This window comes from Myotis davidii, unplaced genomic scaffold (genome assembly GCF_000327345.1).
Source record: "Myotis davidii unplaced genomic scaffold, ASM32734v1 scaffold924, whole genome shotgun sequence".
NCBI lineage: Eukaryota > Metazoa > Chordata > Mammalia > Chiroptera > Vespertilionidae > Myotis > Myotis davidii.
In genome coordinates this window covers 882,097-897,746 of record NW_006294764.1, presented here as the reverse complement: position 1 = coordinate 897,746, position 15,650 = coordinate 882,097, and the positions used below count along the sequence as shown (strand labels likewise).

Here is a 15,650-nt window from a genome sequence, read left to right as displayed (position 1 = left end):
AAGATACTGAAAAGTTATTTGAAGACATAATGACAGGAAACTTCCCCTACCTGGTGAAAGAAATAGACTTTCAAGTCCAGTAGGTGCAGAGTCCCAAACAAGAGGAATCCAAAGAGGACCACACCAAGACACATCATAATTAAAATGCCAAGAGCAAAAGACAAAGAGAGAATCTTAAAAGCAGCAAGAGAAAGACAGTCAGTTACCTACAAGGCAGTACCCATACAACTGTCAGCTGATTTTTCAACAGAAACTGCATGCCAGAAGGGAGTGGCAAGATATTCAAAGTGATGAATGCCAAGAACCTACAACCAAGATTACTTTATCCAGCAAAGTAATCACTCAGAATTGAAGAATAGATAAAGAGCTTCACAGATAAGAAAAAGCTAAAGGAGTTCATCACCACCAAACCAGTATTATATGAAGTGCTGAAAGGTATCCTTTAAGAAGAGGAAGAAGAAGAAAAAGGTAAAGATACAAATTATGAACAACAAACATGCATCTATCAACAAACATGCATCTATCACTAAGAATCAAGTGAATAAATAATCTGATGAACAGAATGAACTGGTGATTATAATAGAATCAGGGACATAGAAAGGGAATGGACTGACTATTCTTGGGGGGGTGGGGGAGGCGTGAGGGGGAAGCAGGAAGGGACTGGACAAAAATCGTGCACCTATGGATGAGGACAGTTGGTGGGGAGTGAGGGAGGAGGGTAGGGTGGGAACTGAGTGGAGGGGAGTTATGGGGGGAAAAAAGAGGAACAAATGTAATAATCTGAACAATAAAGATTTAACTAATCAAAAACAACAAAACAAAAAAAACTGTAAATCTAAGTTATCGAATTTATTACTATAAAGTTGTTCATAATATTCCCTTATCTTTTTAATGTCTATAGGGTCTGTAGATATGTCTCCTCTCTCATTACTGTTACAGTAGGTCCTTGGGTTAAGTCGGAGATCCGTTCCTAAACGCGATTTTCGCTGTAAGTCGGAACCCACGTACATAAACACCCACGTCATTCACATGAAGCACATACACAGCAGTAATGAAGTGAAACAGTAAAAAAAATTTTAAAGAAAGATAACAATTCCTGACCTTTACTTGTGGTAAATAAATAATAAAAAAATAAAGCACATATGTACATACATCGAAATGATGGAACATTTTTTTTTAATAAATAAATGGGAGATGGCGATGTAACCACGAAACAAGATACATCGAGTCCGACATAACCTGGGGACTGTCTGTATTAGTAATTTCTTTTCTCTTTTTTTCCCAGATCAATTTAACTAAAGACTTAACAATTTTATTGATTTTTCTCTAATGCTTTTGTTTTCTATTTCATTTATTTCTGCTCTTATCTTTTTAAAACTTGATCATCTAATATTCTGTTTTCTAAAGATATATTTTTATTGATTTCAGAGAGGAAGAGAGAGGGAGAGAGAGACAGAAACACCAATGATGAGAATCATTAATCCACGTCCTGCATGCCCCACACTGGGAACCGTGGGGATCGAGCTAGCACCTGGCCCAAACGGGAATCAAACCGAGATCTCCTAACTCATAGGTTGACACAACCACTGAGCCAAGCCGGCCGGGCTAAAGATTTTAAACTGATTTTTGGAGAGAGGAAGAGAGAAACATTGATGTGAGAGCGAAACGTCAATCAGCTGTCTCCTGCACAACCCCTAGTGGGGATCAAGCCCACAACCGGGGCATGGAGCCAGCAACCTGGGAATCAAACCAGCAACCTTTCAGTGCACAGGAAGTTGCCCTACCAACTCAGCCCCAACGGCCAGGGCTACTTTTATCTTTTTAAAAATCTTCTTTCTACTTATTTAGGTTTCATTTGCTCTTCTTCTTCTAGTTTCTAAAAGAACTTTGATGATAATTTGAGACATTTCTTCTTTTCTACTATAGTGCTTAATGCTATAAATTTTCCTATAAACAGAACTTTAGCTATATCAAATTTTAATACAGTGTATTTCATTTTCAGTAAATTCAAAATATTTTCTAATTTCCCTTGTGATTTCTTCTTAAACCACAGATTATGTAGAAGAATGTGATTTAATCTCCAAATTCTTAGGATTCTCTTGATATCTTTCTGTAATTGATGTCTAATTTAACTCTACCATGGTCAGAGAATATAGTTTGTATGATTCTAATCCTTATACATTTATTGAGAACTGTTTTGTTTCTAAAAATATAGTCTATCTTGGTAAAAGTACTTGAAAAGAATGTATATTCTGCTTTATTGGGTGAAATGTTCTACAAATGTCAATTAAGTCCAAGTATAGAAAATCCTGAAGTATCTACAAAAAAGCTATCAGAATTAATAAATGTATTAAGCAAAGTTGCAGGATAAAAGGTTAGTATAAAAAACTATGGTTTTTTGCGTTAGCTAGTTTGGCTCAGTTTATAGAGCGTCGGCCTGGAGACTGAAGGGTCCCAAGTTTGATTCTAATCAAGGGCACATGCCTGGATTGAGGTCTTAATCCCCAGTGGGGGGTGTGCGGGAGGCAGCCGACTGGTGATTCTTTCTCATCACTGATGTTTCTATCTCTCTCTCCCTCTCCCTTCCTCTCTGAAATCAATAAAAAAAATATTTTAAAAAACAACCTTTATTTTTATGTATTAGCAACAAACAACTGGAAATTAGAATATTGTATAACAATTACCATTTACAATAGCATCAAAAATATAAACTACTTAGAGATAAATTTAATAAAATATGTTTAAGCCCTACACACGGAAAACTATAAAATTACTGAGAGAAATTACAGAAGATATAAATAAAGAGAGAGATATACCATGCTCATGGATCAGAAGACTCAGTATTATTATGATGTGAATTTTCTTCCTATTGGTCTACAGATTCAATTCAATTATAATCAAAATCCCATCAACCCTTTTTGTAGATATTGATAAGCTAATTCTAAAGTTTATCTAAAGATGCAAAGGACATACTTGACATAGAATAACTAAAATACCAATCTAACCACATTATACTTTTGTTTAAACCTTTCACTGTTTTCCCACTGCTTTCAGGGAAAAAAAATCTAAATTCCTCAGCATGAAAGACAACGCACTTTATAGCATGACCCCTGCTTACCTCTCTCATTACATATAATACGCCTCCTTATACTTTATATTATAGCCACACAGAATGAATAGCAGTTGCCAGAACATGCTGTACTGATCATGAGTCTGTATCTCATCATTTCTGCATGGAATACTCTCTCCTCGCTTGTCAATCTGATAATCTATGTTTTCAAGAATTAACTCAAGGCCAGCAACTCTGTGAAGTGTTCCCTGAATCCCTCAAGTTGAAACAGCAACTTCCTCTGTATACCCAAGCACTTCCAATGTACCTCCATTGTAACATTTACCATACTACACAGTGATAATCGATTTATATGTGTATCTCTTTGTTAGACTTTAAGGTCTAATGGAGATCAGGACCTGAGTTATCTTTTCTTGTTTTTTTTTTAATCCTCACCCAAGGATATTTTCCCATTGATTTTTAGAGAGTGGAAGAAAGAGAAGGAAAGACAGAGAGAAATATTGACGTGAGAGAAACACGTCGATTAGTTGCCTCCTGCACACACCCCAATCAGGGCCTGGACCAGGGAGGACCCAGAAATTAAGGTACATGACCTTGACCAGAATTGAATCCGGTTCCCTTTGGTCCATAGGCTGACACTCTATCCTAGCGGTCCTCAACTTGTGGGTTGAGACCCTTTTGGGGGTCGAAGGACCCTTTCACAGGGATCGCCTAAGACCATCGGAAAACACATATATAATTACATATTGTTTTTGTGATTAATCACTATGCTTTAATTATGTTCAATTTGTAACAATGAAAATACATCCTGCATATCAGATATTTACAATATGATTCATAACAGTAGCAAAATTACAGTTATGAAGTAGCAACGAAAATAATTTTATGGTTGGGGGTCACCACAACATGAGGAACTGTATTTAAGGGTCGTGGCAATAATAAGGTTGAGAACCACTAGAGGCTTAGTTATCTTTTCAATTCTGTACCCCAGTGCTAATATATAACTTGGCACATATAGATTAACAGTAAGTATTGAGTATGAAGTGTGTGAATCCCCACTATTTCTCAACCTTTTTTTCACACAGCAATAGAGTATTCCTATGTTCCTAATTTAAAGAGGCCAGTCTCCAATCAACAGAGTCCTAGTCTTCTCTCATTCATCCTCTCCTCTCTCACCCTCATAAAAACGACAAATCATTGGGATCAAACACCCTAAAAGTTTTATAAGTGCATGTCATTACCATAGCTCACCTTCAAATCCAACACGCTCAAGCAGGTTTAATGGGTACCAAATTAAAGGTTTGTTCCCAACTGGAAGAAGAGGTTTAGGAATGCTGGAAGTCAGGTCTGTCATCCGAGATCCCCCTCCAACTGCCATTACTACTGCTTGAAATTCCATTTTTCCCAACTGCAATCACATAGAAAAACAATTAACAGGGGAAAAAGTAACAAAAATTGAAGCATACACACTAATAATGCTATTTCTATCTAGGCTATTGATACCCACTATGTCAAATGCATCACTCCCAACTCCAATAACCCGATCAGAAAGGTTCCTTAGCCGAAACCGGTTTGGCTCGGTGGATAGAGCGTCGGCCTGCGGACTAAAAGGTCCCGGGTTCGATTCCGGTCAAGGGCATGTACCTGGGTTGCGGGCACTTCCCCAGTGGGGGATGTGCAGGAGGCAGCTGATCGGTGTTTCTCTCTCATCGATGATTCTAACTCTCTATCTCTCTCCCTTCCTCTCTGTAAAAAATCAATAAAATATATTAAAAAAGAAAAAAAAAAAGAAAGGTTCCTTAGCTGTAGTAAACATAATCTTTATCATATTCTCTTACCAATATAGGGTGAGGCAAAAATTGTAATTCTTTGTATGGCAAACCCTATATCATAAAAGCCTAATATGCTAAGTGTCTGGTTGACCAGTCAGCCATTCAACCAATCAAAGCATAATATGCTAATGATATGCTAAGGCTGCTCAACCGCTCACTATGACATGCATTGACCACGAGGGGGCAGGCGCTCTAACCGGTAGGTTAGCCTGCCGGTGGGGTCCCTTGGCCTGGCCTGTACCCTTTCGCAATCCGGAACTCCTTGGGGGATGTCAGAGAGCTGGTTTCGGCCCAATCCCACAAGCCAGGCTGAGGGGCCCACAGGTGCACAAATTTGTGCACTGGGCCTCTAGTAATATAATAATCTATATAATAAAAGCCTAAGCAACTGTTATAGTAATATAATAATCCTATATAATAAAAGCCTAATATGCAAATTGTCCCCTGGGGCAGTAGTTCGACCAGGAGTTTGACTGCTCACTATGACATGCGCTGACCACCAGAGGGCGGTGCGAAAAAAGGCTGCGCCAGCTACACAACGCTGGCAATGGGCAGCAGTGAAGGTGTTGCCGGCCCTGATGGGCCCTGACAAGAGCGGGACCATGGTAGGTGGTGGAGCAGGTGAGCAGATGGCTAACAGCAGTGGTAGCAGGGGGCAGGGCCGCCGCCCGGCTCCCAGGTGCTCAGGGAGCCAGGCAGGCGGCCCAGCCCTAATCGATCGCCCTGCAGGTGGGATGGTGGAGCAGGTGAGGGGGCAGCGCCAGGCCAAGGCAGGGTGCCAGGCAGGGATGCAGGGCTGCGAGGTTGGGAGTGCGAGCTGGGGCCCGATCTCCACAGGCCACTCTGAGGGACCCACCCATGCACGAATTCGTGCACTGGGCCTCTAGTCTATATAATAAAAGCTTAAGCAACTGTTATGGGGCACAACAACCAGAATGACGGGTCGCTATGATGAGTACTGACCACCAGGGGGCAGGCGTTCACCGCAGGAGCTTCCACCTGGTGGTCATGCGCTCCCACAGGGGGAGTGCTGCTCAGCCAGAAGCTGGGCTCACAGCTAGCAAGTGCAGTGGCAGTGGTGGGAGCCTCTCCTACCTCTTAGAGCACTAAGGAGCAGCGAACTGAGTGGTAAGGAGCAGCGAGCAGGTGGGCGGTAAGGAGCGAGGGGTACTGGACTGTGAGAGGGCGCAGGCTGGGCTGAGGGCACATCGTCACCCCCAAACCCCCAGTGCATGAATTTCATGCACCAGGCCTCTAGTTAAATAAAAAATAATACAAGAATAAACTGTGTGTTTCACTTATAGTTCTTACAACCTCAAACCTACTTTTGCCCCACCTTGTATATACTCCAGCTGGGCAGATAGGCTGGAGAAGGAATATAAATTTAAAAAATCTGGCCCCTGCCCTTGAATTGCTCACAATTAAGTACAGAAGACAAATTCAGTAAATTATAACATGCTATCATTAGTGCTATTGCAGAGATATACTGAGTGGCCAGATTATTATGACCGGCCAGATTATTATGACCACCCCATCAATACTTCATTGAGTACATGCCCTTGACTGGAATTGAACCCAGGACCGCTCAGTCCCCAGGCCAACGCTTTATCCACTGAGCCAAACTGGCCAGGGCTCAAGGTTTTATTATTATTATTATTTGCATAACTAATTCACTTCATTGTACTGGTGGGGTGGTCATAATAATCTGGCCACTCAGTGTATATCCAAGATGAAGTAGGCAAATAGTGAAGGTAATACCTGAGTTTTCTTAGAAAAGACAGGGAAGGTTTTATAGAAAGTAATACTTGCACTGACTCTTGAAGAAGTAATAGGTTACCAAGTGGGCTTCTGATTCAGTTCCTATTCCTTGAAACTTTCTATAACTTCTGGCTAAAATCAACTGCACACTACAAGCATAGTAGGTCTCTGAAAAGTATGAAATGACTTAAGATTCCTCCAATAATTCAGCCAACTGCTCCCATTTTCTCATTACCCCCAACTATATTAAACACAAATGTAGGCTTGTATCTGGATTTAGATTTGAAAAGCTCAATTGCAGAAACAATCAAAATGAATTCCTTTTTAGGAATCCATATTTAAGGAACCTATCTGACCTTCAAAAGAATCTCTTTACAGCAGCTACCACAGAAAAGAGGCACAGTGAAAGGTCATAAATCCGAATTGATTAAAAATAAAAGCACTCTTTGCCCCGGTCAGGTAGCTCAGTTGGTTGGAGCGTCGTCCTGTACACCAGAAGGTTGTGAGTTCGATTCCAGGCAGGGCACATACCTAGGTTGTGGGTTCGTTCCCAGGTCGGAGCACGTCTGGGAGATACGGATCAATGTTTCTCACATAGATGTTTCTCTCTCTCTCTCTCTCTCTCTCTCTCTCTCTCTCTCTCCCTTCCTCTCTCTAAACATATCCTCAGATGAAGATTAAAAAAGTGAAAATAAAAGTATTCTTTGACATTTTGACTTACAACAAATAATGCAATCTTTTTAATACAAGTGTGAAATGCAATGTTCAGAAAAAGATATTTATTTAACATAAAATTGGCAAATAATGTTGCACCTTTACCATCATTATGATCAGTCCTGGCCCCTCGCATTAATATCTAAACTGTAGTACTTACATTCAAAATGAAGGCTCTTGAACAATATTCACACTTAAAGAATTTCGATGGCAGCAAGCATGGACTCAGATTAGAATTTAACTTCAATCTGGCACTCTATAACGCCCCTCACATCTGACGTTATTAAGAATAGAGCACTGGCCTGGCTGGTTTGGCTCAGTGGATGGAGCATTGGCCTGCAGACTAAAGGGTCCCGGGTTCGATTCTGGTCAGGGGCACATGCCCCGGGTTGCAAGCTCGATCCCCAATAGGGAGCACGTGGGAGGCAGCCAATCAATGATTCTCATCACTGATCTCTCTCTCTCTCTCCCTCTCTCTTTCTCTCTAAAATCAATAAAAATGTTTTTTTTTTTTAAAAAAAAAATAGAGCACTGGTAGTTCCGGAGCCAAAAGGCCCGAGTCTGAGTTCTGGTTCTGCCATTTACAGGTGGTGTGACCAGGGGCCTGACACCTCAGTTCCCAGAAAGGTGCCTGGCGGTAAGTGCCCTGGAGCCAGAGGGGCTGGGTGTGAATTCCAGCTCCACCAGGTGAGCTGTGCGAGCCATCACTTTCCTAGGCCTCGGCTTTCTTCATGTTCTAAGTGAGGATAAGGATCGTTTCTACGGCACAGAGTTGTGGGGGATAAATAAGTTAAGCTACGTAAGGCACACAAAATAACGCCAAGCCCAGAGCCAGCGCTATAAAAGCTAGTATTATTAGCGGCTGCCAATGACCCACGCTGCTGTATCGCTCCGGTCTGTGTTACCATTCCTGTTTCCCAGGCGCCTTTCCCGGGGCCCAGTAGTCACCGATTACACTTGAAGACGCCGTGGTAAGAACCATCTGGCCGAAGCAGTCATTCCCCACCCTGCCCACCCTCCTGGTAGAGCGACTCCTTCCCCCGCAGGTGCTGCTCTCCACCATGTCCAGACGCCTCTGCCTTCACAGGCGTTAACGCCCATGGACTGCAATGTCTGTTCCCCGCGAGGTCCTTCAAGGCGGGGGCGTGTCATCGCTGTATTATCCCGGGACCTCCACCCCCACATCCCCACCCACCGCCCCGCCAGGCGCCAGGCACTCGGCGTCTGGAAATGAGCGTCTGTGGCCCTCACCACCCGGCGCAGGGGGCGAACCGGTGCAGACGGACAGACCGCAGAACCCGCGCGCCGGCCGGGACCGGGTCTCCTCGCTCTCTGCGAGGCTCTGGGCTACAACACGGACATAACTATCCGCGACGCCAGGCGGCTGTCGATGCCTCGAAGTCACTGCCGGGACCCGGTGGGATGGGAATCAAGGCAACGTCTCTCCGCGGCCTCTCGAGTGGGAGAGGGCGGTCAGGGCAGCGCAGACACGCTTCCATCACAGCCCCGTGGCCTCATCCCTTTGTAACCGGGTGAGAGAAAACACGGTGTCATAATCGATCTCTCACACAGAGCTTACTGTATTCCATCTTATATGTCACTGCCTTGCACCTAAACAACTACAAACAGGAGAATTGTGAACGAAGGGCTCACGTGGAAGGAGTTCGGGCGCTGCGCTAAGGGCGTCGGGTCCTGGGTGTGGGGTTCACGCGCTGTGACTTCGGCAGATCCTCCGCTCCCTGACACTCAGTTTCTCCACCTGTTGCACGAGGTGGCTGGCGCGGGTTCTTCCCAGGTTCTCTTCTAGTTTGGACACTTGGCTTCCCGGCCGGCCGGGTCGCGCAGGGACTCGAGCTGGCGACTCTAGGGCTCTGCACGCCCGTGTACCCTCTGAGGCCCTCCCAGGCGAGGCTCGAGGAGCCGCCTCCCTCAGATGCAGCGGGGCTGGGTGGCCAGCACAGTGCCCCACGCCCCGGCCCAGCAGCTCGAAGGCGGCCCGGCAGCGCCAGAGCCGCAGACTTACCTCAGCTCCCGGCGCGCCGCTCCCCGCACTCCGCACGCCGCCTCCGATTGACAGCCGAAGGCGCAGGCGCGCGATGGCCGAGCTGATCGATGGGACGGGACGGAACGGGCCGAGCGCCGAGCGGTAGATTGAGGACCAGAGGCGCGCGCACCTTCGGGGGAAAGTAGGCGGGGCCGCCCTTGCTCTTCATTCACAAATCACCAACAGCATTGAGGGTCCCTCCCTGTGCTGGGCTCCTGGAACCCAGATCGGAAAAGATCACGGTCTTCCTGCAGGGAGTTCTCCTTCTAGAACCTGGTTCCGACTACCACTCCGTGAAAAGAGAGCTCATTTGGGAACCGCAGTTTTGGATTAGCCTGTGGAGAAATCACCCAATGCCTGTGCAGGACAGGGCTCTCTACATCCATGAGGTCCAACGTGGCGACTCACGTCGACTTTCTGAACCAGACTATTATTGCACGGAGAACATCCACATTCAGCCATCAAAAGAGTGGGGGATAGGGGGAAGTCCGTCAATGGAGACCTCACTGAGTCAGTGATACTGGACAGCTTGAAGAGAGAGAGTCAAGTGGAGATCTTGGGTAAGAGCCTTCCAAGAAGGCTGGCCAGCAAGCACAAAGGCCCTGGAGAGACTGCATGTTCGAAGAACACCCAAAGAAGCCAACATGACTCAAGGGAGGTAAGCTGGGGGAGATGAATGATGGCCCAGGAGGTCGGAGAGGCAATAGGGGAAAAGGCGGAGAATTCGGATCCTGTGGGCCTTATAGGCCATTGTGAGGACCTTGAATTAAATAGAAGGGACAATATGACAGGCTTGGGAAGGATCACTCTGGAAGCAGGGAGACTACTTAAGAGGCTGCAACTGCACAAACACCTGAGTCTAGACAACTCCAACAATTGTGAGAGATGATAAAGTAATTGTTTTAAGTAGTAAGTTTAGGGTGGTTTGTTAAGTTGCAGATTACAAGAACAATGGTCATTCTCTCTTTCCCACACATTTCTGCAATTTCCCAATATTTTGGAAGCTTCCTGATGGGCAGCCTCCTGCACACCGCCCACCGGGGATGAAGCCCAGGAATTCAGCAGAGACATCCTGGTTCATAGGTCGAAGCTCAACCACGGAGCCACACCGGCCCAGATATATCTATTGCTAAACGTTGAGTTGCTTTAGCTGTCAATTAGGAGGCAGTCTAATTTTTGTAATAAAAAAGAAAAGGAGTTTGGCTTCATTTTAACAGTATTTATTGAGTGCCTAACATGTGCAAAGCAGTCTTAGATGCTAGCTGGTGGGGATACTGCAGTCAGTGAGAAAGACAGGACTTGTAATTGTCCCCAGAGAATAGAAGCTCAGCTGCAATCCTACTAAAAAGAAAGACCTGAGGCCATATCCATAAAACCAGCCTTATTCCAGCACTGTCTCTCCTTCACTTTATGCTGCTGGTGATCAGTTATTGCATACTTAATTATTTTAACTCAACTATAACACTGAGTGTATTGGTAAAAGCGAGCCATGGTGTGATTGATTTGACTACAAAAGACCCAAAATTTAACTACTTTTTCCTTCTGCAGCAAGATTCTCTCTCTCTTTAGTACAAGCTCAAGCAAACAGAAGCGTTCAGAATTATAGCATAATTTTAAAGTAAGATCTAGTTATAAAACAAGGACAACATTCAACTCCATATCTAGTGTTCATTTAAAATGCTCATGTTTGAACTAGCAAAAGTTTTCAGGGAACTAGTTGAGGGAAAGTAGTTGAGGGATCGCTGCATTTAAACTCATTTTAAATTATTCTCTCAGGGCAGTGGTTTTTAAACTTTTTGGTCTCTGGACCCTTTACACTCTTAAAAATTATTGAGACCTCCAAAGAACTTTTGTTTATATGAATTATATTTATTGACATTTACCATATTAACAATTTAAATTGAGAAATTAGAAAAACTATTCATTTAAAAAATAAAAATAATAAAACTACTACATGGGAACATAAATAACATTTTTATGAAAACATATGTTTTCAAAATAAAATATTTTATTGAGAAGAATGTCATGGTTTTGCCTTTACAGATCTCTTTAATGTTTGGCTAAGTAGAAAACAGTTGGATTTTCCCATCAGTTGTGATACATTGTTTTGGCTGAATTATATGATGAAAAACTGACCTCACACAGATAGGTAATTGGAAGAGAGCTATTTTAATAGCTTTGTCAAATAGTTGTAGGTATTCATCTTTGATACTACACCAAAACTCAGTGAAAGATTAGTTACAATGTAGAATCATTATATCAATGAACATTTTGTACTGTTATAATACTTGCATTTTGAGTGGACATTTTACCCATGCGTAATTTTGCAACTTGATGCACTGATCATTTGTAAAATATTGGTTCACTGAGTTATGCAGATCCTCCCAATGTTGACAATATTTTTTAAAATTTATCTTTATTGTTGAAAGTATTACAGATGTCCCCCCCCGCCCATCAACCCCTTTCATCCCCCTCAGGACTTCACTGCACTAGTGTCTGACCGTGGGTTATGCATATAACTTCTTTGGTTAATCTCCCGCCCCTCCACCCCTTCCTTCTGAGATTTGTCAGTCTGTTCCACGCTTCCATGTCTTTGGATCTATTTTGTTCATCAGTTTCTTTTATTAATTAGATTCCACATATGAGTGAAATCCTGTGATACTTATCTTTCTCTGATTGGTTCATTTCACTTAGCATAATACTCTCCAGGTCCTTCCATGCTTTCTCAAAGGATAAGAGATCCTTCTTTTTCACAGCTACATAGTATTCCACCATGTAAATGTACCACAGCTTCTTTATCCACTCATCTACTGATGGGCATTTGGGCTGTTTCCAGATCTTAGCTATTATAAATAACATAGGGGTGCATATATTCTTTCTGGTTAGTGTTTTGAGATTCTTAGGTTATATTCCTATAAGTGAGATCACTGGGTCAAATGGCAGTTCCTTTTTTTTTTTTGAGAAAATGCCATACTGTTTTCATAGTGGCTGCACCAGTCTGCATTCCAGCAGTGTTCTAGGGTTCTTTTTTCTCCATAACTTGGCCAGCACTTGTTGTTCTAGCAGGTATGAGGTGATACCTTATTGTCATTTTAATTTGCATCTCTCTGATGATTAGTGATGAACATTTTTTCATAAGTCTCTTAGCTATTTGTATGTCCTCTTTGGAGAAGTGTCTGTTCAAGTCCATTTAAAAAAATAAGTTTTTATTGATTTCAGAGAGGAAGAGGGAAAGATAGAAACATCAAGACATCAATGATGAGAGAGAATCATTGATTGGCTGCCTCCTGCATGACCCCTACTGGGGGTGGAGGGAAGATTCCGGGCATGTGCCTGACCACCGGGATGGAACAGTGACCTCCTGGTTCATAGTTTGATGCTCAAACAACTGAGCCACACAGGTTGGGCTACCAACACTCTTTTATTGATGAGTAAGGAAGGACCAAAAGGAAGGGGAACTCTCGGTTGACCTCTTTTTCCTTTGTTTCTATGCCATCATTTTCAGCATGTGTGGTTGGCTAATAGAGGTGGGGTAAGAAAGGTCATGTTAGGGCTCCTTGGATGTTCGGGTTTAAACTTGAAACCTGAGCATGTGCCCTGACCAGTAATTGAACCATGACCTCCACAACGACTGGGCTCCTCTGTCCATTTTTAATTGGGTTGCTTGTCTTCCTTTTGTTGAATTGTATGAGTACTTTATATATTTTGGAAATTACCCCTTATCAGTTATATCATTGGCAAATTATGTCCTCCCATACAGTGGTTCCCTTTTCATTTTGATGCTGGTTTCTTCTGCTGTGCAGAAGCTTTTTAGTTTGATGTAGTCCCATTTGTTTATTTTTCCTTTATTTCTCTTGCCCTTAATTTATACAATGTTTTTATTACTTATTTTTAAAATAATTCTTTATTGTTGCAAGTATTATATATGTCCTTTCCCCCCCACTGTACCCCCACAGTCCCTTGCCCCCCATACAATATTTTTAAAATAACATTTGTTACTGTCACCACTAATTTCATCAGAAAAGTCCTTAAATATTGGAAAGCTGGCAAGCTGATAATGACAGATACAACTTTTCCAAACTTCTGATTTTCTTTTGAAAGCTCAACTATTATCATTGGCAACAAATACTGTTAGTGGTTTTCCTTGAAGTGGCTGGCTGGGCATGTGCCCTGACTGGGAATCGAACCAACAACCTCCTAGTGCATGGGATGATGCTCAACCAACTGAACCGCACTGGCCGGACTGCCCAACAAGTAAATATAGTGTTCTATGAAAAAAGCAGTAGTTCACATATCAAACATTCAGGCAAGTGCTTTTTCTGGAGACAAATAATCATACTTCTGTAGTATGTACATTTCCTATTTCATCACAGAATACATTTCCTATTTCATCACAGAATATTAAAAAGAAATGTACCCAATGAGCAAATTTAATAAAATTATTTTATTGTGTTATCAGACATTCTTAAGTGAAACTTACTTTGCTTTATTATTTTTATTCCAAGTGTGTGTAAGTAACTATGAACACAGTGTGGTATCACTGCTTTGATCCATGTAGAGCACCAGCAGTTTTACATTATTGCTTTTGCACCATCAGTGTCAACATCAATACAATAAAAGAGGCAAATAGTGTTTTAGTATTATTAAGAAAATAGTTTTGACCTGACAGATACCCTGCAAGTGTCTTACTTTAAGAGCTGCTGTCTGTGGATTCCTTCTTTCTGGCTCCCACTGTTTCTAGTGCTTACCTATGGCACTCACCATAGAGGACTGTCATCCCCTTTTCCGTGTCTTCTCTATCACCCTTTGAGGCTATATCTTACTTGCTCCTCTTTCCGGAACAGGACATTTCCTACCACAGGACCTGGGACATGCTAAGTAAATAATAGTGAATGAATTAAACATTTTTTAATGTTTTCCTGACTTTCCATTTGGTGTTGGGAAAACTGGGCTGAGGGCTGGGGTCACTGAGATCTCTTCTCCTGAACATTCCTTCTTATGACGTCAGTCTATATTATTATCCCTCATGCCTAACCTCATGCTTATTGTTTATTTTTATTTATTAGTCACATGGGAAGTACTTGATAAATGCTTATTGAACACAGGCTGTTCCCTGTTCGTTGCCCGCTCACATTTCTCCTGCCAGAGGCATTTGTGTCTATGTGTTTGTATGTTGTGGGGGAATAGTTTAAGAAGGTCAATAGTTTAAGAAGGTCTCTTTGAACAATGGGAGACAAAAGAAACCTTTCAAAAGTTGGGCCTTGGCTCAGAAATACTCTTCCCACAGTCTATCTGCAGAGATCTCTCTCTGGGAATTTGCTGGCCATGTCACAATATTCACCTACTCCATTTGGCTGTGGACTTGTCAATGGGGCAGGAAATTATTATTTTTAGAGAGGAAAGAGAAACTCTACTTTGGCAACCAACTGCAGGCATAAAAATATTTATGTTTTGTTTTTGTACACAGGCCCAGCAGTTGCCTAATAGAATCATGATAAGTTAGCAAATGATGCTACAGTGTTTATATAGAGAGTTTTGGCAAGAACCTTCATTAATTAGGACTTTAATAGTTCAAGTACACAGAATTTCCTTTTTAAAAAAAAATTTTTTTAAAATTGATTTCAGAGAGGAAGGGAGAGACAGAGAGAGAGAAACATTGATATGAGAGAGACACCTCCTGCACATGCCCCGACCAGGGCTGGGGATTGAGCTTGAAACCAAGGTAAGTACCCTTGACCAGAATTGAACCTGGAACCCTTCGGTCCACCGGCCAATGCTCTATCCACTGAGCCAAACCTGCTAGGGCAAGAATTTAGTTTTGACCTAGATCCAGAAAGCAAAGGAATGGACACTTGAGCAATCCATTTGTAGCAATTCACTCACTCCTTTATATTAATCCTGTAAAATCCTGTGAATGTAACTCTTTTTTAAAAAGACTTATTTTGTTAAGAGCAATTTTAGGTTCACAGCAAACTTGAGGGGAAGATGAGAGATTTCCCATATATGCCCTGCCCCTACACTTGCATACCATCCCCCATTATTAACATCCCCCTTCAGAGTGGTACGTTTGTTACAATTGGTAAACCTATATTGGCACATCATAATCACCCAGAGTCCATAGTTTACCTTAGGGTTCACCCTTGGTGTTATACATTCTATGGGTTTGGACAAACGTTTAATGACATATACCCATCATTAAAGTATCATCCACCAAATTTATTTTCTCCACATG

The 15,650-nt window shown here is 42.5% G+C and overlaps 1 protein-coding gene across 2 annotated transcripts in view; it reads right to left on the bottom strand.

The window, feature by feature from the left end:
• The window catches only part of EIF2B3 (eukaryotic translation initiation factor 2B subunit gamma), an 89,739-nt gene extending 80,277 nt beyond the window's left edge, over window positions 1–9,462 (bottom strand). The window contains exons 1-2 of one of the 2 annotated variants that reach the window (XM_006769253.2): window positions 9,398–9,462; window positions 4,322–4,478 (exon numbers count right to left, since the gene is read on the bottom strand). In XM_006769253.2, coding sequence (XP_006769316.1) covers window positions 4,322–4,469 — 148 coding nt within the window. In that variant the 5' untranslated portion in view covers window positions 4,470–4,478; window positions 9,398–9,462. The other variant, XM_006769254.2, reaches the window with a different exon arrangement.
• Between the last annotated feature and the right edge of the window lie 6,188 nt (window positions 9,463–15,650).